Raw genomic sequence first — 25,747 nt, forward strand, 5'->3', positions numbered from 1 at the left:
TCAGCCCATCTGTATGGGCTGAAGGGTCATGCCCCTCCGCACCTTTTTCCTGACTTCAAGAGTGTCTGTCAGGCTGAACAAATGTCAGCCTGACAGATAATATTCTGGTTCAGGTCAGGAAGCCAGGAGGTGGAGATGTGCTAAATACGCAGACTCCTGGCTGCTTGAGCTGAACTTTGCTGGGCTGAAGGAGTCACAGCTCCCGTGGGTGTGACATCTTCACCCTGGCAAAGGTGCCTCAAGGCCTTTCCCTTCATGATGAGGGGGAGCATCACTGATTTCCTCAGACCTGGGAACTTCAGTTTTAAGCTCTGAAGTGCCCAGACTGGAGTGTAAATCAGTGACAACTCATCTCAGGGTGGGGTGGAGTCAGCATTCTCAATAACCCCATCCCACTCTGTGATGAGACTGGGACTGCTGCCTTCCTTCATTGGCTGACCTTAAGTCTGCCAATGAGGGAAGGCAGCAGTCCCAACCCTCCGTGGACCTCCGAGGTTTGGGACTGCTGCCTTCCCTGGGAAGAAAGCATTCCCAGACCTCCTGGGACCTCCAACGCTTACTGATTATTTGTTTTTTTTATGTTTGGTGCGTGCGTGCATGCGTGTATCAATCTATGTGTATTTGTTAGTGAGTGTTGTAAATGGGTGTGTGAGTGCATGTGTGAATGAGGTGCATGTGTATCCCCCCACACCTGCCCTCCTCCTAAAATTACGAGCCGCCATTGATTCAGTCAATTATGTAGCAATTATGTATACAATGCAGAAGGAGAGTGGAAGCACACTGCTTCACATCCCACAACTCAGTTTGCCCCAATGCGTTATGGTAAATGCAGTGCATGATAACATGATAACACTTATTCAGAGACAGCCTTTAGTTTTTCACCCTTGTTGGTGCAGCTAGTGCTGTTTATCTCTAGACACTTGTTTAAGGATAGTTGTCCTCTGCAGGAGAAGGCAAAACATAATTTGAGGGTTCTGAACATGCTGCCCAAAGCCACCTCAGGTCTCTGTGCCACTCACTAGGTGCATCAACCAGAGCTCGTCAGCTAATTAGCTCAAGGGAGCCTTTTCAAAACAACAGGAGGGTGGCAGCACACTACATCACCTCATAGCACTCAGTTCACCTAATTGCATCATGGTACATGCAGTACATGATAACCCTTACTTCAGTGACACTCTTTAGTTTTTCACCCTTGTTGGTGCAGCTAGCGCCATACATCTCTAGACATGTGTTTCAGGATAGTTGTCCTTCTTCAATAGAGAGCAACAACACATCATTTTGGGACTGATGGAAATGCTGCTCAAAGTCTTCTGAGGTCTCTACCACTCACTTGGCACAGGTTCATCAAGTAGAGATTGTCAGCTCATTAGCTCAAATGAGCCTTTTCAAGCAAAAAGAGGGTGGGGGTGGACAGCCTCACCTCCCAGCACTCAGTTTCAGTCCATGATAGTACTTACTTCAGTGACATTCTTTAGTTTTTCATCCTTGTTATTTCAGCCATTGCTGTGTGTCTCTATACACAAGTTTCAGGATAGTTGTCATCTTCAGTAGAGAGCAGTACGTCATTTTAGGAGTGCTGAGAATGCTGCCCAAATTCTTCTCAGGTGTCTGTACCACTTACATGGTGCAGGTATACCACTGGGTACGGGAATTTTTTTTATTGTACAGCCAGTTTCCCAGAGGTGAGGTTCATCGCTTGAAGCCTACAGTATTGCTATGGGTCCGACGGTGACGTTAGAACTTTAGACCTGTTGAAAAAGGGAATGGACATCTGACCGCTGCAGTGAGACAACTTCCAAGAAGAAAATGCCTAGCCGCTGCAATCGGGAACATTGGCACAACCTCAGAAATCATAGACTGTCATAGGGAGGTTATCCAGAAACAGTCTTAGTATGAAGTGGGTCTCGCGGAATCCCAAACCTAACCTTAGGTCACATATTAATCCTATAAGAGGTGTGACCGCTGCTGTGATGATGTGCACAAGTGTTGCGCAGCTGTGAGCAAGCACGCTTGCACACATGCAGTGCAAGTTGCATACTTGCAATGTGAATTGTTCCAGCAGCAGCTATCACTTTTTAGGGTCCGGATACAGAAAGCTCTTTGGTAAGAACCTGATGTAACCACAACACACACTATACGAAATACTAAATGGGACTTTGAGGAATGACTCCTCATTCATTAGCTGTTCGTGGGATTACAGTTTTCAGCAGTAACAGTTTTAAACAGAAACGTGGGAAAGTAGAGCCTTTATGTGCTTTTCGTGTCTTACAGCATGGCGTATTTCCATTGTGTTGTTATTTATGTATGTTCTGTATTGGCAGCATGCTGTTTTCTGAAGGCAAGAGTTTGAAGTGCAGCTTTCCAGTCCTCACATGGTCAGACCCACAGAAAAACACTGGCAACGCCAGGATGTCCAAGGCACTAAAAAACAAGCATGTACAAGTGCACTTTTTTGCATTCTTCTTTTTGCACTAAAAGCCAGACCTTTTGGCACTACCAATGCCTGTGTTACTTTGTAAATCATACGTCTCTTGTACATGCGCTTACTGCACTTTTTATATGTAGAAACCAATTTACAGGTGCTAAAAAGCTTTGTGATATTGACTCTAGTAGTAGATGTATGACGTCATTACGGAAGACAAAACATTATCACAGCATTACACTACACAAATTAATGTGACTCCTTAAGAAAACACACCGAAATATGCACTATCCATACCTTTTAACACACATTTCTCTTAAAGCTTTTAAGCACGCGTGTTCTCTTACTAAGGCCCGTATTTATACTTTTTTAGCGCCGCATGTGCGTCATTGTTTGATGCAAAAGCGGCGCAAACTTACAAAATACAATTGTATTTTGTAAGTTTGCGCCGCTTTTGCGTAAAAAAACGGCGCAAATGCGGCGCTAAAAAGGTTTAAATACGGCCCTAAATGTCCTAATGGAATTCATAGTTATCCATAGCAGTCGACATGCCTAGTGTTAGCACATTCCATTATAAGAACTTTCAGTTTTATTTAACACGGCAATACTCATCATTTTCTGGTCGCCTCTTTCCAGCGCGGAAACTGAGTGCCTAGTCATTCAGCAACACAGAATTTTAAAATGAAACATCTTTCTATATTTGAATAGAAATCCATCGTCCCCAAAAAGGGCCTTTCTTATCTGTGTAAAATACACAAAAACTAAAAGAAGAAAAGTATTACCTTTTAACCGGTATCATGCCAACGTCTGAAATATGGAAAGAAAAACAGCTCAATGAACAATGCTTTGGGCAGGACAAACATCACTATAACGCGTAAATGAATATGCAGACTTCCACCACTGAATGCATAAGGAGTTAACAAAAGCAAGTAACTTCAATACTTACGTCGCACTTTAATGGACACAACTTTCTTTGTGCGGATGAGATTTATAACTTCCTCGTGGGTGCAGGAAGAAATGGAGTATCCATTAATCCGGACTATCTCATCTCCAACCTAGGAAGTAACAGGAGAAAAGTAAGTCATTCCCATTCAAGTCGACAAAAATGAATTATTTTTCGGATATGTGTTACATTCAGTAGTCATCCGCACTGAGACGCGACGGTGCATTTCCACAAAGACGTTCTAGTCCTCAGTCACAGCATTTGGAGCAGGAGATGTCACCGCACAAAATGCCGGGAAATCTCAAGTTAAAACTATAAGCACGTCGAAGGGCTGAATAGCCCATAACATATGCTTAGTTTGTAGTTTTTTGAAAGAGACAGATAGCACGTATGAGCAAGAATAAGCACACCTTGTCACGTGGAAGCCTGCTGCAAAATCTGGAGCAGGCCAAGCCCAGGTGCGGCAGTGGGAGCCAGAGCGAGCGCTAAGGAAAAAGGTAAACAAAACTGAAAGGACTGATAAAGGGAGCGTGCACTGCTGTGCTTTCGTGGATGCTCGACTCTGCATGCATGTGAGAGCCTGGACTTCTGCATGTATAAGTCTGTATATTTGCATGTATGTGTGCATGTATGTGGGAGACACAATGGATGGGCTCCTAGCTTGGTGTCTCCCTTTACTTAGCAGTGTCCATGTAAGGCCGATCGGGTCCCCCATGGTGAATGATCCCCCAGCATAAGCGAGAAATCTTTGGCACAAGGTGGTAATCCAAGCCTAATAGCAGCTAATGTTGGGATATTGTGTGAATCCTTCTCATAATGGAGATCAGCACTGACATGGTGAAGATCCCAGCATAAAGGTGGCTTTTGAGTTCATAGTGTGAGCATCTATGGCATGTTACGATCGTCACATGTTTATGTATACTTTGCTTATGTGATCGCTTTGTACAGCACAGTGTTCCACAGGAGGATTCTTAGCACTAAAGAAGTAGATAAGTAAATGCAATTTCAGCTTCTGAAAATACAGCCAGGAAGTTAAGGTACTCCTAAAAATAATGCCCTCTTGATTTAGGCTGCTGTGCTCATTTGGAAGAGAATTCCCTAGCCAGATGGGCATGACTCTAAAAAACTATGCTGCCCAGACAGAATCTTTTTACCACTAGTATCTGTCATGTGATTGCATCGGATCAGTGAAGACAACAGTGGATGCTAAAGTTTAAATGTTTCTGGTAAGCAGGAAGGGAGAATTAACTATGAAGTGTCATACAACATTCAAAGCACTTTATATACACCTCAGAAGGCAGCAAGTACAAAGCTTCTCGAGCTAGGGTGACATGGTCATTCTTATTCAAGGACTAACTCACTAGGAATCAACCTACAGCATTCTGATTTATCTGGCATTTATACATTGATGTTTTTGGAAGACAAATCAATTTTACGTACAGTAGCCAAGGATGGATGAGATAAAATACTCAACATATAAGATAAATAGCATGTAAAGGGCAGAGTCGCCCTTTCTGCATGATGTATTGATCCTGGGTCTCTGGGTTGTCAGTATAATATACTAAATGAGAGGAGTAGAGGACATGCTCCTGTAGCCACACATTCATCAAGGGTGTTGTGTCACCTGTAGTACCTACTTGGGCCCAGTCACCTCAAGGTATTTGTACGTTAACTGACATCTCCAAATGACAGTTTTCCGTGGGCATATAGCTCATCTAGCCCTGATGAAAGCCCAGGACCCTATGGACATTATAGTTGATAACTGAAACATGTTGATTTTTATGTAGGATGCAGCATCATTATTCCATAGGCACTTCCTTACTGTATTTTTTAATCATACCAGGAACACCACAAATAAAGAGATATCTCAGTGTTCCAAAGTATTTTGCTTTCCTCAGCAGGAGAATATCCAAAGTGCTCTTTGGAATATAGTTGAGCCCATCCTGGTTTTTAGGGACTAGGATGAGACCCAATGATGAAGCATGACACCAATAGGGTGTATGAGGTTCTAACAAACAAATAAGAAATTATGTGGACTTGTTTGGTGCAAGCCTTATACCTTGCATATTACGATACCTTTTAGTTGGTCATGTCATCTACAGACATCTTAAATAGAGACTCAGGGCCTGATTTAAAGTTTGACATAATGTCCTCCCCAACCCTTCCAAGCTACAGTCCATCAAATTCAGAGATGACTGCTGTCCGAACGATCATCTCTGTACAGTGAAAGGAACCATTGTTACAGTAATCTATTTCAAATGTACAAACATTTTGGCAATGGCAGCCTTCATTTTTGATGGTTGTTCAGTAAATCTTTTACATTATTTCTTTGTTTTGGGCTTTTTAGAAAGAAACATGCAAGTGGGAAAACAAAAAACGAATGACAGTTTTGTTCTTGAGTGTGTTGGGGTATTTTATTTCAGTCCCTCTCCGCAAGGTTTTCCTTGCAGTGACGGACTAAAATAATAGACATTACACTGTCTGCCGTAAGTATGGTAGGCGGTCTAATATGTTTTCCCCAACAACTATGAGGGACTCTGTAGGGCCTTCAGAGAAAGAAACTTTTCTGTCAGCGGAGCCAAAAGGGGCTCCATTAACAAAAAAGTTCAGGTACATCCATCTCAAAATGAGAGTTTGGTGAACAGGATACTTGGTCACCATTGTGATAGAGTACTTTGCCAGCCAAACTGTAATTGGGGCCATATGTACCTATCTCAAGATATTAACAGGCCTGAAAAATACGACTGAATAGAATCCTGAGGTGGTGACAGTCTGCTATCTCCTGCAACGTAGAGGGATAACATGATAGCGAAAAGGTGTCATATGCCTCGTCCTACTCCTATTTTCGAGCCCCTGTCACAGCCTATATTTAACCATGTGCACATTATCATTTAAATATAGTCTACAAAGCATATTTTTTGCAGTTTCATTTATATGTGCATTCACAGAATAACAATGTTTTGTTATAGGATCATAGTGTTTCAATAGTTCTTATGTGATATATACATGCAATATATATATAAGGGCAAGCTGTACGTGTAGATGAGTCTTTTAAAGCTACTGACAGGTGGCTCCCCAAAGTTGGAGAGCTAGTTCAAGAAAAATTCCTGCTAAGCAAGTGTTCAGGCTATTTTACAGCACCCCATTCCAGTTCTTGTGGTAGAAGGCACAAGAACAGTAATCTTGCCTCCACTGCCTGGTTAAAAAACAAAAAAGAAGATGGTGCCCATTAATCACATCAAATTCCACTATATGGTAAGTTCTGTTCAACAGAGTCCCCTTGACACAAAAAAACACCCTCAGAGTAGAGCCTCACAGTCTCTCCCTACTTCATGGCAATTACCACTAGAAGAGTACCACCATTCTGATAATCTAAGTCCTATTTTGGGGACTACAAGGCTGCTGTCTCTCCAGCTTTAGTTCCAGATTCCATGGAGGAACCTAGTGGTGCTGCAGTTTTACCAATCCCAATGGTTTCAGCTACTGCTGTAGTTTATTATGAGCCGCCCGCCGAACTAACATCACTTGAAATTATGCCACTTCAAGAAATTGCACTGTATGAAAATGGTCTGTTACAAACTTTGAATTAAGTAACATACCAATGCACTCCACAGTTATTCAATGTCATCAATGGCTTCTTGCTTGCTACTTGATTTGTGACTGGTATGCTATACAACCGTGGTCCTGTTTATTGAATTATCTTCCTCTTAAAGTGCATATTTGTGGATTTTCCTGCTGATTGTAATCTTGTTGCTATTACATAGAAATTACATTCCTGATAAAACTGTGCCATTTCATGTGGTCCAGGAATTGCAACCACATTATTCTTCTCGAAGAACATGTCAGGATCATCATCCTGTGAAAATCATTCTACAGCCTGTTCTGGATGGGAGGATTTGGGAAAAAGTTCCCTAACAGCCCTAACAGAACATGGTACCCACTCAGTTGTTTCAGATTCCATATGTCACTAGAAAATATAATAATTTCTGTCTTTTCAGATCAATAGATTAAAGCAGTTAAACAAATGCTTAAAGCTCTGTATGCCTATGCTACACCTTGTAATTAAAACGTATTTGAATGCTGATAATCATAAAGAAATATATTGTTTTTATTATAATAGTCATTATTACATTTGCAGAAGTGGTAGCCCTTGAGAAATATACAATCATATACAATGGGACCACTGCCAGGTTCCGACTGTAAGTAGCCATCCAAACTTTCAAAAAAGATTCTCTAATTTTAATAGTGCTGGCAGTTCAGACTCATCAGCTTTTTATTACTCTCAAAAACAAGAAAGACAAAGAACCTATTCTGAATCACAAACCTATATATTCTACCCAGTGTGCAGCAAATCCTGCTATACATGGTTCTGAGTATTGGAAAGAAACCATTAATGAGAAAAGTATTTGGGGGGAAATTGGCAAATTCAAGGTACTGAGGCCTTGTTTAAAGATGTATAACACACTAAGAAATCATTTTCTGAACAAAAGTCGTGCAGACAACCTTCTTGGGACGTGGGTCTATTAGAGATCTCCTTGGGATTAGAGTATATTAAAGACTTAAAGACTTGAAGACACCTTTCTGTCCAAAAGCCCATCCAACTCAGTTTTCAGATTGGAGATTGAGTGTTATGCATACAGATTTGAATAAAATGATTCAAAATGTTACTTACAATTTGATGGAGTAGCCTATGCTTTCTCCCCACCCGGCTGTCTAAGACAGCTTGGGTTGGAGAAGTTTAAAGTGGCCATGGCAGGCTGGCAGTCAAAAGACAGACAGCCAAAGCGCCCTGCGTACTTTACACTACTGTCACCACTCCTCCTCCCATGCTGCCAGTCAGCAGGGATGGTCCCACCCTGCTCTCACATCTCAGGCAGGCAGAGGTAAAATAAAATGGTAATAAACTGAGCTTATTACCATTTTATTTTTCACTTTTGCTGTTCCTGCAAGTAGGCAGGGTGACACTCCTCTGTTCACATGAAGAAGCCGCCTCTGGGACAGCATTGCCCTATTGAAGACTAAAAAGATGATTAGAAATAAACCCTCTGTACCTTGGCTCTTGGTGCAACTTAAGGAGCTGAGGCAGAAGCTCCACCAAAGACCCTGAAGCAAAAAACAATGAGAAAGGAAAGCACAAGATCGTGCTGCCCCATTAGAAGCAGCAGATTAAATCTGCCAAGGAAACTTTCTACACTGAAAAAATGAACGCAGTGAGCAATTGCCCCAAACAACTGTTTAATGTGGTCAAAGACAAGTATACCCCACCTCAGACCGGTTACCCAACCTGCAAGATTTCTGTGACTATAGAGCACACTACTTGCAGAATAAGATTCTAGCTATCTACTCCACCTTTGAACTCTCTTTGGTAGGTGAACCCTTGCATAACTGTGTGTGCTCTACTGACCACCAGCTCCTGGAATTCTCCATTCCATTACCTTGCAACAGACAAAGGAGCTACCATTGAGCTTCAAATTGGGATCCCCATTAGACCTGTGCTTCACCAAACTATTTTGCCTGGCTACTGACCACGACCCCATTGCTGACTTTTTGCAAAACACATTTGCGCACATACTGCATTCTGGAATCTTTCCTTTTCTGTGGAAGGAAACAATCTTCACCCCACTATTGAAAAACCTAATGCAGACCCAGGAGGTTATAAAAAATATCACCCATCCCCTTACTTCCTTGGCCAGAAAAGATCTTAGTAAAATTTATTAACCAGGAATATTTGAAGTTCATTGAGGCACATGGGTGGTCATTCTGACCCTGGCGGTCTTTGACCGCCAGGGCGGAGGACCGCGGGAGCACCGCCGACAGGCCGACGGTGCTCCAATGGGGATTCCGACCGCGGCGGTAAAGCCGCGGTCGGACCGGCACCACTGGCGGGGTCCCGCCAGTGTACCGCGGCCCCATTGAATCCTCCGCGGCGGCGCAGCTTGCTGCACCGCCGCGGGGATTCCGACCCCCCCTACCGCCATCCAGATCCCGGCGGTCGGACCGCCGAGATCCGGATGGCGGTAGGGGGGGTCGCGGGGCCCCTGGGGGCCCCTGCAGTGCCCATGCCACTGGCATGGGCATTGCAGGGGCCCCCGTAAGAGGGCCCCTACATGTATTTCACTGTCTGCTGCGCAGACAGTGAAATACGCGACGGGTGCAACTGCACCCGTCGCACAGCTTCCACTCCGCCGGCTCGATTCCGAGCCGGCTTCATCGTGGAAGCCTCTTTCCCGCTGGGCTGGCTGGCGGTCTGAAGGCGACCGCCCGCCAGCCCAGCGGGAAAGTCAGAATTACCGCCGCGGTCTTTCGACCGCGGAACGGTAACCTGACGGCGGGACTTTGGCGGGCGGCCTCCGCCACCCGCCAAGGTCAGAATGAGGGCCATGGTGTTTTGGATCCTTCACAAAATGGATTTAAGGCTGACCACAGCACCGAAACCGCTCTTGAGGTGGTAATTGATAGTATCCTCCGTCATGTCGACCAGGGTGAGCAGCCATTCTGCTAATGCTTGACTTGTCCTCAGCAATCAACAAGGTCTGGCCGGTACTGATAATTCAACATCTGCAGGACACTGAGGTTGGAGGCCTGGCCCTTCGTCTATTATCCTCTTTCCTAGCGGATAGAATACAAATGGTCAGCTGCAGAGGTTTTAAGGCAGGGCATTTAGCCTTCTGTATGGTGTTCCCAAAGGATTGACTCTTAGTCCAACTCTGTTTAATATGTACATTGCTCCTCTGGTGGCTCAGGTGCGCTCCTTTCCATTGGTTTCAAAGTACAGTCATATGTTGATGACACTCAAATCATTGTGTCAGTTTTTAAAGATCTAACCTTGGTTGCTGAGAATTTCAGGCACTGTATGTCTAGCATTAGTAAATGGATGAATGACAATGCCCTTAAGCTTAATGCTAGCAAGAAAGAGGTGTTTATATTTGGCACACAGGAAACAGTCTGGTCTAACATCTGTTGACCAATGTGGACATCGCTCCATCCCAGTCAAACCAGCTAAAAACCTGGGTGTCACATTTGACAACACTCTGAGTTGCACCCAGGTCAATCATACGAGTATGTGCTTTCATATCATCAGAATCCTTAGGACGACTTTTCCTTATATTCCGGAGGATTTACGCCAGATGTTCAGTATTGCTCTCATTACATCCAGTTTGGACTACTGTAATTCTCTCTATATTAACATCAACGTGTCTTGTGTCAACAAGCTGTAGGTGGTACAGAATGCAGCTTCCCACCTCATTCTGAAAATCCCCAGGCATGTTTCAATTAGGGAGGGCTTACGGTCTCTTTATTGGCTCCCAATCAAAAAAAGGATTGTTTTCAATGTTCTATATAAGGCCTTTCTGACACTACACCAAAAAAGCTCGGACCAGATTAACTCTTTATTCTACTGGAATTCTCCAGGTAGACTGCTTAGGTCCTCCTCTCGCAAATTAGCACACATCCCCAGATTTTGCAAAGCCAGGTGGGGAGATAGAGCCTTCTTGGTGGCAGCTGCTAAGTTGTGGAACACCCTGCCAGCCCACATTGCATACCTGGAATCCTTTACAGTATTTAAAAAACTGCCAAAAGCATGGCTTTTTCACATCCATCTCTCTTAGTATTGTTCCTGCCATGTTCCAGGTCCTTTCTGCTTAGCGCTTTGATACCCTAGGGTTTAGTACACTCTACAAATTTTAAATAAATACATACATAACTGTAAGTTCCATTTTAGAAACTTACAACTTAAATTTCAATCAAAGAACACTGGCTAAAAAGGAAGCCACATGCACCTAGAGTATTGTAGTGGAAGGCTCACATATCACATGGCTACTACATGCAATATTTTCATATTCATTACTACTTTTTAATTCTATGATTGTCGAAAACACAGTTCCTTCGGTTGGTACAAGAAAATGCATAACACTTTCTTTCAACTTGCGTGGAAGTTTCTATTTGAATTTGACTGGTTCACCCAAAACAATCTAGCATTCATAAGTACGACTAAATAAAAAATTATTTGTTTCCATTTCATTACTGATTTTTTAACTTATATTATTTCACGTTAGCCAAATTTGGTTATGGTAGCCCTCGCTGGTGCAATTGAACAAACTGTATGATGAACCTGGCATCGGGCCGTCTACAGTGGGGGCACTCTCTCTGTGCATCGTAAACCATGTGCCCAATGCTATGTGGGGAGAGATATGTGTGGTGTATGAAATTAAATTGTGTATATTTGAATAGAGGGTTGCGGGATACTTCCTTGACTTATTGGTGCACTAGCATGTTATCCCACCTAGACTTTGCTCAGTCTATTGTACCTAGTGATGTCATCAGCAAGAAAGAGTATAGAATGGACATAGCGTGACATGCACTCCTGCATATGAGGAGCATGTGTAAAGTGGGTGTCAGCACTGGTTCGTTTTCTCCCACCCCACCATGTCACACATAATTGTAGTCTAATAGCATAATAGAAGAGGAAGTGTCCTGTTCTGACATAGAATTCTTCTTGAATGTCCTGAAAAGACATTAGTGAACCGTCAGGATAGAAGTATCCCACATGAGCAAGCTCCACCTTACTCCAGGGTGTGATATCAGGACGGAGTGCTAGACGGCTGATGCCCGGTACTTGCTCCGATATGATGAAAGGGGAGTATGGAACGGGAAGGCCCTTTCTATGTATATATCGCAAGTAACATTGTTGTGCTGTGTGCATCAAGTTCGGTTCACGTGGAGGGAGGCAGTCATGGTCTGTAAGCCAGCTAAATATGTTAGTGTCTTCCAGTACACTCCAGAGTGCCGTTTGTTCCAGCCTAGTGGTCTCGTTAAGCCAGTGCATTAGCCATTGAAGCTGAGCCATCGCATAGTATAACTCAAAATGGGGTGCTCCCGATCACCCCGCTAATAGACGCTGTATTGTAATTAAGGCTACTGTTCGTTAGTCTGACCCCCATATAAAATCTAACAATAGCCCATTCAGGTTATGAAAGAAGGATCTAGGAAGCACTATGGGAAATGCAGCATTGAAATACAGTAACCTTGGTATGATTATCAGTTAGGCAATCGTGGTATGACCCATTGTGTACAAGGGTTGCAAGCACCAGAAGGGGGATTGAACTGCGCATCCCAAGATACCTTTTTGAAGGGCATTGCCAGTGTGGTAAATATGTTTACCAAGATATTTAAATGTGTCATGGCACCATTTAAGATACAGCCTGGGCACTGCCTCTCCATTCTGGTCGGGGTGTGGGTAAGCAGGAATAAACAGGACTTACTCCAGTTGACCCGGAGTCATGAAATCGAGCTGAAGTCTTCTAGTGGTTTCATCAGTTCGGGGAGGCGCAACCCTTCATCACATAGAAACACTAAAGCATCATTGTTGTACATTGATAACATATGGTAAGTTATCAATTTCAGGATCCCCCAGTCATCCGCACAAAGGATTAAGTGAGAGGCTAGGAGCTCAATGGTAATGGCGAATGCAAGGGGCGATAGTGGACACCTCTGGCAAGTGCCATGTTGGATGGGAAAGCTGTTTGAATTCAGGTGGTCTTTTTTAACCCAAGCGGTAGGATTAGCATATAATGTATGTACCCACCCTAAAAAACGAGGATTGAAGCCCATATGTTCCCATGTGCATAGTAAATAGTTCCAGCTTAAGGTATTAAAGGCTTTATCTATAATGAGGGACACTGCCACTCTGCCATATGCTCTGGGGGTGTATGTCTTCAATCAAACGCAGTAAGCGTTTGATATTAAGGAAGGTCTTAGGCCCAGGTATAAAACCTGACTGGTCTGGGTGTATGAGTGCACTGATAAGAAGTAATCTATTGGTGAGGATTTCTCCCAGTACCTTACACTCAAGGTTTAATAAGGGTAAAGAAGGTAGGAGTGCACGCAGTGGATCACAACCCTGTTTAGGGAAGACCACAATTATGGCCTCCCGCATCGATGCTGTTAGCTGGGTGGATGAGTGGGATTCCTGGAATACCTTCAATAGATGTTGGGATAAGGATGCAAAAAATGCAGTGCAATTTTCAATGGGCAAGGCATTAGAGCCTGGGGCTTTATTTCTGGTGATTTGTGACAATGCTAACCTGATTTCCTCCAAAAGGATTGGGGCATCAAGCTTGCTAGAGGTGGGTTAGGCAGGTCACTGGTACATCTTGCAGGAACACGGGTATGCCATCAGGGGCAGAAGCTGGGTCTGCCGCATACAACATGTGGTAACAGTCACAGTATTTGACATTAATTCCTGTTTGTGTGTTGATCACATGCCCATTCTTGCCTCTTATGGCTTCTATTGGTGTATGTTGTTAGTCCTCCCTGACTAACCAGGCCAGTAATCGACCCACCCTTTCACCCTTTGCGTGGAGTGTGGACATATGCCATTTATAATCATGACGGTTTAGGCAGTCATCTGCTTCCTTGTATTGTTTACGCATGTTCCTAAGCCACACAGTTCCTGCCTTATTGCTGATTGCTTCTTTTTCCAATATATGTAAGTCAGGCTCCAAAGTTGTTAATTCGATAGTAGTGGTGGGACGGACACCTGATGTGGTGGACATGCAATGACCTCTTACGACCACCTCGTAAGCATCTCATTCTGTTGCAACTTGTGAGGCTAGAGCCTTTATTGCTCCCAAAGTATTTAAAAATTCAATGTGACAGGTCATCCCTGAATAGGGGATCATGTAAGGCGTCAGGCGGGAATGTTTTGGATAGGTTTGCCCCATTGAACTATACCTGGAGAGGGCAGTGGTCCAATAAGGTGCAGGCCAGATAGACTGTCCATGTGATGGGTGTAATTAACGTCCCTGTGCTGGTTAACAAGTCAAATTGCGTGTGGATATTGTGTATCGGGGAATACAATAAGTAATCCTGTTTTGCTGGGTGTCTTTTATTGTGAAGATGTCTCTGCTCAAGCCACGATTAAGGTACACAACACAAGCCACATGCATTGGAAGCCCTGAGCAGTCCATGTCAATATCTACCACACTATTAAAGTCTCTCTCCATAGGTTAAGCATTTAGTAAATAGTGCCCAGGTGATGGCATCAAAGAAATCAGGCTGGTTTGTGTTTGGGACATATAAACCCACTAGAGTGAGTGGTGATCCATCTAGGTGGCCTTCTATGATCACATAGGCCCTCATTCTGACCCTGGCGGTCAAAGACCGCCAGGGCGGAGGACCGCGGGAGCACCGCCGACAGGCCGGCGGTTCTCCAATGGGGATTCCGACCGCGGCGGTAAAGCCGCGGTCGGACCGGCACCACTGGCGGGCTCCCGCCAGTGTACCGCCGCCCCATTGAATCCTCCACGGCGGCGCAGCTTGCTGCACCGCCGCGGGGATTCCGACCCCCCCTACCGCCATCCAGATCCCGGCGGTCCGACCGCCGGGATCCGGATGGCGGTAGGGGGGGTCGCGGGGCCCCTGGGGGCCCCTGCAGTGCCCATGCCACTGGCATGGGCATTGCAGGGGCCCCCGTAAGAGGGCCCCTACATGTATTTCACTGTCTGCTGCGCAGACAGTGAAATACGCGACGGGTGCAACTGCACCCGTCGCACAGCTTCCACTCCGCCGGCTCGATTCCGAGCCGGCTTCATCGTGGAAGCCTCTTTCCCGCTGGGCTGGCGGGCGGTCTGAAGGCGACCGCCCGCCAGCCCAGCGGGAAAGTCAGAATTACCGCCGCGGTCTTTCGACCGCGGAACGGTAACCTGACGGCGGGACTTTGGCGGGCGGCCTCCGCCGCCCGCTAAGGTCAGAATGAGGGCCATAGCGTCCTCCTACATAAGTGGTGTGTCTAGTCACTACTTAAGGCACCACAGAGCGATCCATATTAGTACCCCCTGAGCATACGCTGATGATGTAGTGCCATATATTTGGCCTCTCCATTGCAAGTGTAGTTTGTGTAATTCTGCTTCTGTAAGATGAGACTCTTGCATTAGGACAATGTGTGCATGTCGGCATTTGAGATATGCATGCACACAATATCGTCTGAGTGGTGTACGCAACAAACATTTGAGGTGATAATGTTGAATTTCGGTATCTGGTTATCTAGTGTGGCAGCCATAGTCTATGTTGGTTTCAGTGAGAAGCAGGGAATAGCCCTGAGATTACGTACTGTTAGTGGTCGAAGTAATGTTCATCCCTCAGGGCCTAGGGAAACTCCTGATGTGTTTGCTTCCCTATCATGTATGATTATGTGCAGCGCATTTAAAAAACATGACAATAACAGTTCTAACAATAAAGAAAACATATAATCCCTCCCAGGTCAGGTGACAAACAGTCCCTGGCCATAACTCCCCAATGGTATACCAGTTGAATTGCAACTGTATCAACTAATAATACAAGTTCACTTTGAAAGCTCTGGGTGGCATAGGGAGTGGTGATCTATTAAATTCGTGCCCCCGGGCTACTGCAGGTGCCTTCCCACTCAATCAGTTGAAGAAGAGCTGGTTCACATTAGCAGTCAGCATTTGTACTTTACATGCTGCCCGTCAACATTTAGTATTGTAGTGTGAGTTTGTTGCTGTTACAGATCGTCTGCAGACCATGGAGTCACCATGGGGCCATGGAAGGAGGCTGTTTTTGAAAAGTCAGATTTTCGTGCCTCTGAGTTTGAATCTGATGGTTGGTCATTTAGGAGGGGGGCAAAAGAGTTGGAGCTGAGATGTGAGGACGCCTCTCGCTTGTTCATCGGTTGCTTGGTCACGTGTGGGCCGGGGATTGGTTGTCTTGCACTTGCAGTAAACCAGTCCCTCGCAGAGGTGTCTTCATTCATCTTGAGTGCCAATCCATTGGCATGGAGCCAGGTCCAAAAATCTTCTGGTGAGGAAAACACGTGGGTTGTTTTTCCTAGTACAATGCACAATTTTTCAAGGAACAGGAGGGCATATTTGAAGTTGAATTCCCGTACTTTCTGCTTCACTTTAAATTAGGAGTTATGAAGCCGATGTATGTCTCTATAAAGTCAGGTTATGCTGTGATCAAAGCATTTTCTTATTTCATGGGACCTTGTGCACGAAAGTTTTGGGTGAAGGTCTTGATCATGAAAATTGAGGAGTCTGGCAATAACAGGCCTGAGTGGAGCACCGGGTGGCGGCTGCCTGTTAGGTATTCTATGTACCCTCTCTATGGAGATTAACTTGGAACAATCAGTTCTCCATGAGACGTTCTGTGCTAGGGCCTTCAACTTTCTCAGGAAATCCAACATATGGCTGTTGTTTCGTCTGAATCTACCTTCAGTGTCTTCTGCACAACAGTGTAAAGAAGCCATCTCCTCACTAAGGGGGTCATTATGACCCTGGAGGTCTCCTGACCTCCAGGGCAAAGGTGGCGGTTTCACCGCCAACAGGCTGGCAGTGAAGACCACCACATTATCAGTGTGGCCTGTGGCCTCTGCCAACCCGCCACATCTCCACTCATTCCGCCATTGCGGTCAGAGCCGCTGGACTGGAGATGTGCACCTCCAACCCGGCGGTCCACAGAAGACCACCGGTGGTATTAGGAGCCGCTGTTCCACCAGGGTTTCTGCGGCAGTAGCACTGCCACTAAAATCCTGGCGGAAAGGCTACCGGTGACAGGGAATTTCTTCACTGTCACTGGTAGACGACTCCCCCACTCCCTAACCTCCACAGCAAGCACTAAACCCCTCCAGACCCAGCACCACCCTCCCCCACACCCTCTTGAGACACAGAGCCCCCCACCCCTCCAGACACAGCACCCCCACCCCATCTACAGACACAGCGCTACCACCCCCCTCCCCGCATACATGCACACACACAGACACCCACCCAAACCGCACATACTCAGTCACCTACACTTACATACACGCATTCACTCACATGCATCTATACTCACATTCACTTCAGCACTCATACACGCATTCAACGATGCATACTCACACCCATCCAAACATGCATACTCACACCCATCCAAACATGCACACTCACACCCATCCAATCACACATTCACACACAACACTCATACTCACATACATACATGCATACATACTTACATGCATAAACACACTCACTTCTACATTCAGACACACATACAACCACGCATATACACATTCATGCACACACACACTACCGGATGATCAACTTAGCTGGTCCAGGGAGGAGGTTGTCCGGAAGGTAACGGGAACGGGTGCTTCCACCTCCGGCAGTACCACGCCAGCAGGACACCGCCAGGCTGTATTATTGCACATAATATGGCGTGCAGTGTCCTTTTGGTGTGGCAGGGCCGGGGTGGTGGACCCGCTCCAGCACTTACGCCCGCCAGGAAGACCACCAAAATCATAATGACCACCTAAGTGTTCTTCATCTGTGACTGTAGTGCCTGTACTATGGGTCATAGTGTGGTCAGTGATAATTCTGTATCGTCCACACAATCCACTAATTTGCGGTGGTCAGTATGTAATACATTGACTTCAAGTGAAATGGTGTCAATTCTGGTTCTCAGTAAGGTCTAGGTTTCAAGTATAGCTTGTTAGATTTTTTAAAATTGGGTGGAGTGTGCTTTAAGGGTAGTTTCTAGGTGTAGGGCCTCCTTTGCATTCTCCTTGAAGGAAGAGGTATGATATGGTGGAGAAGCAGACATGTCTGTCAGTGTTGACTTTGTGGGTTTTGGTTTCACCATGGTAACGATTCCTGCTGGGGTTCACCAATGTATCTGGTGGGTGGCAAAGTGTGTCCCCGTATGAGCAAGCTGGGAAGGCTATCAGGGATCCAGGAGTCCTTATGTAGAGCAGGAGTGTGGAGGGTTAGGTGGCAATGTTGGATTGATCGCGTCACATCTTACCTTGGACAGCAAAAGGGGAGCCGTGCATACATTGGGAGGGGTCTCCTTTGCACTGTATCCTCCCCTTAGTGGCACCATCCTGAATCCTGGAGTTGATATACGGGCAGGCTCAGCAGTGGTTAGTCTGGCGAGGAAGTCTACTGTAGTTAGGATTAATGAGGAGTCTGGGGGTGTGTGTGTGTGTGTGTATATATATATATATATATATATATATATATATATATATATATATATATATATATATGTTTATATATATATATATATATATATATATAAATATATATTTGTGGGTGTGTATATATATTACCTAGGTCACCAATAGGTATTATAGTTAGGACATAATTTCTATAGGTAGAACAGTTTTTTACTTGCCTATATCTTTGGCACCGCTTGACGAATCTTCGCGAAATGTCCAAAACAATTTTGCCAGTCAGTCATGTCAGCTGCCATCTGGAAAGTTTTTGGGTGATCCATCAAGTGGGGGCAGAGAAAAAGGGGGGTCAAAAAAGGAGTGTTTCCCATGTTAATTCCTATAAGGATTTTGAACAGCGATAGCGCCCGAACCACTGGACGGAATAGCATCAAATTTGACAGATAGGTAGCTCTTGGTCCAGAAAGCACCCATTTTGTTATTTGTGCAAAATAGTTTAGTAGTTTTTAAGAAAATAATGAAAATGCAAATTTGTATATAAATGGATGAAAAAAACTTTCTGAACGCTCCTGATTTTGTGCTATGATCTGATTAGCTGCCAACACTTCAACAAGAAAGTGTTGGCAGCCATATTGGACTCGGCTTCAGCTGAGTACCAGAAAAAAAGGGTCCAGGGTAGGTACATCCTGACCCTTTAGCTCTGGTGCTGGGGTCTCATAGGGAAACCCCCAGGGCAAAAAAACATTTTTTTTGTTAATTTTCAGCAGACGTCACGGTGGATCCATGGACTCCCTGAAAATATATTAAAAAAACAAGTGCGGGTTCCCGCGCTTGATAATGCTGAGGCCCCCGGTTGGGCCAAGTCCTGGGGGCATTGCCATTTTAATGCAGGGGGCACACCCCTGCAGCCCAGGGGACAGCCTCCTCCCGGGGCACTAATCAAAAGTAATGCGGGGGCAACAGCCCCTCCCCTCGCAGCCCCGGGGACCACCAACACCCCGGGGCTAATTTAAAGGGATAAGGGGGTCTGTTTTGGACATCCAGGCCCTGGGGACCACCACCTCTCCAGGGCTATTTTCATTGGTCGTGTGGTTCCCTTGAGGAGCCAATAAAGGGCCTGGGAAACTGCTGTTTGCTGTGACTTACTGTGACTTGGTGGGACCTGGAGGCTCCTACCAAGTCACAGCAAACACTCCACTCTGATGAGGTGAGAGCTGTCTAACAGCTCCTACTTCATGTAAGCAGAGGTTTCCTATGTTTCCCTGCCTGCAGAGATGCAGGCATGGAAACAGAGGAAACATTGCTCTCAGAGAGGGAGCTGCTTCAGCTGATTCAATAATGCTCCTTCCAGATCAGAGCAAACACAAGATTGCCTGCCTGTGCCAGTGCAGGCATGGAAGCCACTGTGCCCTAGGACTGGACTCCCCGGGACACAACAAATGAGCCAACCCCTGGGGATGAGGTTCCCAGGGCCATTAAATTCTCATAGAGGGGGCCCCCATTGCCCACCTACTTTTTTTTAAGATCATGGCCTTGGAAGTTAGGGTTGCCAGGGCATATAAAAGGGTCGAAGAGAGGGCCACATGGCAACCTCCCCATAATCAATATTTGGGTCCATATATTGCTCAGTGAAGGAAGCCACATACCTCACTCCGATTTTAATAAATTAGGACTCAGGAGATGGGTCTCCAGAACTGAATACGGTTTTGGGAGGAAGGCTTGACCCCATCCCCAAATTAATCAAATTTGGCCCCAGGGGATGGGCTTCCTGGGAATGAAAATGGTTTGGGGAGGGGGCCCGCATGGCCCCTTTACCTTAATTAAACAATGCGGCCCTGGGATGGTGGAAAAAGTTGGTGATTCTTTTTTAATTTGTTCCCAAGGGGGGCCCCTTGGGATCCCCTCCATGGGGCCTAGAGGAGGATAGTATCCCTGCGCTGGCCTCTTTTATCATGTTTATGAAAACAAATTCAGAGCAGGGGACTAAGTCCCTGAGTCCTATAATGCCCGCAAGTAAAAAATTTCTTATGTTGCTGGCAGCCGGTCAAAGCACTTTCTCCCGCAGGAGTTTGACTCCCATGGGAACCAGATTACTCAAGGGGAAAAAAGTTCCCAGGGCCAATCAAAACGTTCTATTTTTTTTAATTGGGTTTGAAGGACTATTGTGAGAGTCCCTCTAACTCAACTGTCCAGCTATACAAATATAGTGTAACCTTAATTTCTCAAACACTATTGAAAGGATTTACACCAAATCTCAAAAAGTACAATCTGCAGACCAGGATCTAGCATCATGCCATGTATGGTGTAGTTCTGTGTAGTAGTTTTTGCTGTTGCCCTGCCTGAAGAAGTCTATAGAAAATGCACAGGAATTTTGTCTTTTAGGACCCCACCCTTTTTTCTCAACCCCTGCTTGATGCATCACCGCACAATATTCTGCGCAGAAACTAGTCAAGAGGCAGCACCTTTTAGGAAAGTTTTGCAGAAATTCATCAAATGGTGTCAAAGTTATTAGCAACACACAGAATGCATTTTCTAACTGTATTTACCCAGTGGTGACCACCACTGGGTAATATATATATGATATATATATATATATATTTATATATATATATAGAGAGAGAGATAGATAGATAGATAGATAGATAGATAGATAGATAGATAGATAGATAGATAGATAGATAGATAGATAGATAGATGTGCATGTATTTGTACATGTCTAACAAAACCCATCCAAATAAGTTTTAAAAAAACTACTAATGCATACTATTGATAAGTAAATTAATCTAAACATTTCAAAAAGTGTGTTGGTCAGAGTAGCTGCTATCTTGAAGCAGGAAATCCAGAAGATATTTTGCAGTTCCCTGTGAAATATGGATTTTATAATTATAATGAGAGTGCCCACACTGCTCTGCAAACCCCCCTAAAAATAGGCTGGCAATAATGACCCCATACTAGTCTCCCTTCCAGTTCAGCTAAAATAAGCTGAACTAAAATAAAATGGTGAACAATGTAAAGACAAATATTTTTTTTTATATGAGATAATTATGATTATCTTTTCTTGGGTGCAGAATTCATTTATAATGTATTAAATATTCATTGTTTATTATCAGTTCCTTATGATGATGACATTTCTCAACTAAACATTCATCACATTGTCAATGTGCTTGAGCAAGATGGCAACTGCTATAAATGGGACACCACTTCCTAAACATAACTTTATAGTTGAACATAGGACCTCATACATTCAGTGGGTTACAAGACAGGATGGAAAGCATATGCATTAAAAAATGTAAATTGAACATTAGTTTTTACTTTGTACTTAAATATATTTCAATATCAGCTTTTGTATATTTTTAATATTTGATTATAAATACAAAACATTTACATGAAATTGACCCTCGTCTCTCCAGAATTCCATAACACAATTGTGAACCCTTTGTTTAAACTGATTAGGATACCGATTTAATTTCTTTGGATAAATTTGGAGGTACTTTATAATTTTGAACTATGAGTGCTGTTCTGGGTTTCTCTCTGAGCAAGCTAATTTAAGTGCTTAACAAAGAGATGCAACTGGTGTATTAGGTGCTTTAGATCTTATGCACCAAAGTGAAGTGTACCTCACAACTTGACATGAAGTCTTGTAAATTATATAATCAGTAATATGTTTTTTATCAACTACAGAGATGTTTGAACTGAGAAGTTTGATAATGTGATATGTATGTTCTCATTGAAAACTTACTCTAGAAATCTGACATATTTTAATTTGATCCTACTAGATTGTTGACATTTATGGTGCTGCCGGTATTGGTCGTGTTTCATTGATTTTTTTGGGGTGATAATTAGAAGAGATAATTCAGTTTTTCTCATCTAGCTTTCTTTCTTCTGTTTTGTCTTTGTTTCCTTATTTTTGTTACGTTATATGTGCCATAAGGGATTTTGATGTAAAGGCCTGATCATCTTTTATTAAATGTTTGTTACAAATGTCAATTAGTGTTTAAAACTTTTAGAAATTAATGTCAACCCTGAATAAGCAACATTTTGAAAGGAAGGGAAGTTGCAAAACAAATGGTGGCTATTTGTGCATCTAGTGGTTTTACACAGATATGCAAGTTTTTTGCATAATTTCCAAAAAGGACATTCAAATATGAAATAAAGAATACTACCTATTGAAGCACTTCTCATCTATGACCTCAATTTTTCCTTTTTGAACTCTGTAGACCTTGAAAACTGTCAGACATGAATTACATATATTATCTGACCTACACATCTGTCCACTGTTGTATGACTAATGTATTCATGAAAGGCTAACAAAACCTAAACATCCTAATTCCAATCAGTGGTCCTTTTTAGCTGCACTTTTAAGAAAACAGTGTTTTCAATTTAACAACCCCTAGTAAAATATGTAATAAAAATACGCAACAGACAGCATATGTGATATAGTGATATACTTCCATACTCGGAATCTAGTGGCATGTACTAATAACTCAAGGTTTAGTCATCATAATGAGAGCCGCAAAACCAATCTCCAGAGCTTGCCACTGTCAGGGCCACTAAGATTATGCAATAGTGGTTAATTCATAATTAGCCACTAAATACCTCAGAACTGCATACTTTTACTGTGCTGCAACTAGGGGAGCAGAAGGTGTTGTAGCGCCCTCATAAAAATGGAAAGAGTGCAGACCATTGCCGGTTGTGATATCATCAATCTGTTCATGAAAGCTAAACAAAAACTAAACATTCAAATTCTAAACAATATTCATTATTAGTTGCACCTTGAAGAGAAAAGCTTACAAATATTTTCCTTTTACAAACAAAATATGTTTCAAAAAATGAAAGGGCATTCTTTCTTTAATGATAACTTCTTAATCAGATAGTTAAGTATTGTTATTTACTTTTAACTGTAGACAGCCAAGCAGAATAGCCCAGTATTTCACTTACTATTTTCATTACACATTTCGTTGATTGAAAAAACACACCTTCATAAGCAAATTATTTTGAAATAAACATGTAATATAAAAATATATAATGGATAATGTGTAATGTGGTCCTATGTTATATATTCAGATTCTGGTGACAATTCCCAGTCATTCACCTGTTGGCCTCACGATAGCCAGTGTGACGTTATGGTTAGGATCAAGTTTAACTTTCAATGTTAGCTATCATAGAAAACTTTGCTGTCCACTATAGCAAAAAAACACTGAATGGAATTACACTAAAGTTGGCATGAAACTTACATTTGGGTCAGAAAAGTTAAGTTTGCCTGGCAACAGTAGTTGTTGAAATGATTGGATTGTAAAGAGGAGTCGGTTGGATTATGAAGTGTTTTTCAAAAAAATATTTGCATATTTTGCCTCTGTTTTAATGGATTGCTTTCAGATTTGGATTTTCAAATCCCCCTTTGATAATACACTTGAAAAACACGCAAACATTAGTGGAAGAGGAAATATTTTTATTGTTTAGTACAATGCAGTATTCACAGATCCTCGGAAAACACAGGAGAATGTCGAGGGAAACCAGGGGCTAAATATCACCCTCACAAATAAAAAAATGGAAGTTTGAGAATCCATATTCAGGTCCACAGGACTGTCAATTTAGAGGCAGATCTGCAAACATTCAACTCACATTGAAAAGATTCATAGTGAAGATCTTGTGTAATAGGGAATGTGGATCCTGGGGATGGCTCGGTGCCTAGTCTTAAGCCACACCGTGTGCTCAAAGCCCACAGTGCATGACCAAAGGCAGTCCACAGCTGGTTTAGTGACACTGAGGCAGGGACAGGATCCTTCACCAAGAGTGTTCTGTGCATTGCCAAAGACCGTACACAGCTGGCTCAGTTGCAAGGGGCTAGCATGAAAGCTGCACCCATAGTCTGCTTCGAATGGCTGACCACCTGCATGTCTGCTTTGCAGCGCATTGAGAATTTTGTGAGCAGGAAGCTCAGCATGCGAACAGTGGCCAACCTTGCTGTGCATGGCCAAAGCCTGTTGCTACGGACTGCAAGCAAAGGAGGTTGGGGGTCATGTCATTAGCTAAGGCCAGGCACTGTGTCCCATAATTGCTGTGCAAAGCAAAAGGACATTTTCAGCAGGAGCTTGGTACACGGGGGTGCAGCGCAGGGTCTCATCATAGGCCTGGCTCTGTGGTGAACCTGTGCTGGCAGCAGTAAAAGGCCAAGCAAACTGGGGGTTGAATGCATTCAAAGGGATTTAAGTATATAATTAATAATAAAAATCATCAATGAATGATAACAAATCTGTAGGAACTCCCATAAAAACAAGTCAAATTGAAGTTGCCATTACTAAGCAAAAAAAAACGAACTTTCATATGAAATTGCCAATTTATGGTTAATATCACCTTTATGCAAATCATAAATTGCACCCGATGCATGCTTATAACCACACAATATTCATTCTAATACAAAAGGAAAAGAGAACAAACTATCACTATAAATGAGAAAACAGGGCTGATTGCAACGGCCCCCTAACTTTTTGCCTCCATTAAAAACCTTTTGCTGGTGTTTTCCTGACTCTGATGGTGCCCTGGGTACTGCTAACCAGTCCCAGGGCCTGTGCTCTGTATAAGATAAGTATGAAAATTAGGTTAATTATAATTGGCTTTGTCAACCTACCTATAAGTCCCTAGTATATGGTAGGGCAAGTAGGTTTAGGGACCCCAGCGTAGGTCCTGCTGAGGTGCCCAGTGTCATTTCAAAGTCAGGCCTGCCTTGCTGGCTGCTTTTAAACTAAAGTTATAAGCAAATTCGACTTTGGAATTCAAAGTATTTCCAAAGTCTTAAATTACATTATTTTTACATATAAGTCACCCTAAGGTGTGACCTATGTGTCCCTATGGTGTGGGCCATGTAACTATAAGCAAGGACCTTATATAAATAGTTTTATAAGCCCTGGTGAGGTAAAACAGCCACATTTGTTTTTCCCTCATTGTAGTGAATGGCCTCCATAGACTAGAATGGGGAGACTTTATTTCAATTTATAAAGTCCCCTTAAGTGTCAGATACCTCACATTTGGTATCAAATTAATTGTTATAATAAATCCCACAACTTACAATTGTTGGATTTAATATAACTTGTCAGGTAAAGAGTTTTAAACTCTACCTAAAAAGTTGCCAACTTCAGCCCTGTAGTGCTCTGATTGGCCAGCCTCTGGCAGATGAGGTGTGAAGTAGCCTAGGCTGAACACAAAGGAATGTGCCTGGGGGAGGAGAAGTTCCCTCAGCAGATGGAGAAGCAGGAAGGAGGAGGGGGCTGCTAAACTGGTCTTCAAAAGTAGGGAAGGACATTTGGAGTAGCCCAGCATCTCCCTCACAACCCTGCAACCCCAGACAATTAGGTGCCCTCTTGATTAGATTAGGAGAGGGCAGAAGAGGAGTGTGTTTAAGATTTTCAGTGGGTGGGCTCAGCCAGATGTAACCTCCAAA

General features: G+C 43.6%; 1 protein-coding gene across 2 annotated transcripts in view; it reads right to left on the minus strand.

Moving 5' to 3' along the window:
* USH1C (USH1 protein network component harmonin) overlaps positions 1-25,747 on the minus strand; it is a 605,394-nt gene that overhangs the window by 349,867 nt on the left and 229,780 nt on the right. For both annotated transcript variants that reach the window (XM_069223746.1, XM_069223747.1), the window contains exons 5-6: positions 3,369-3,477; positions 3,205-3,229 (exon numbers count right to left, since the gene is read on the minus strand). In XM_069223746.1, coding sequence (XP_069079847.1) covers positions 3,205-3,229; positions 3,369-3,477 — 134 coding nt within the window. The remainder of the gene's footprint in view (positions 1-3,204; positions 3,230-3,368; positions 3,478-25,747) is intronic.

The sequence above is a fragment of the Pleurodeles waltl genome, chromosome 3_1 (genome assembly GCF_031143425.1).
Source record: "Pleurodeles waltl isolate 20211129_DDA chromosome 3_1, aPleWal1.hap1.20221129, whole genome shotgun sequence".
Taxonomy (NCBI): domain Eukaryota; kingdom Metazoa; phylum Chordata; class Amphibia; order Caudata; family Salamandridae; genus Pleurodeles; species Pleurodeles waltl.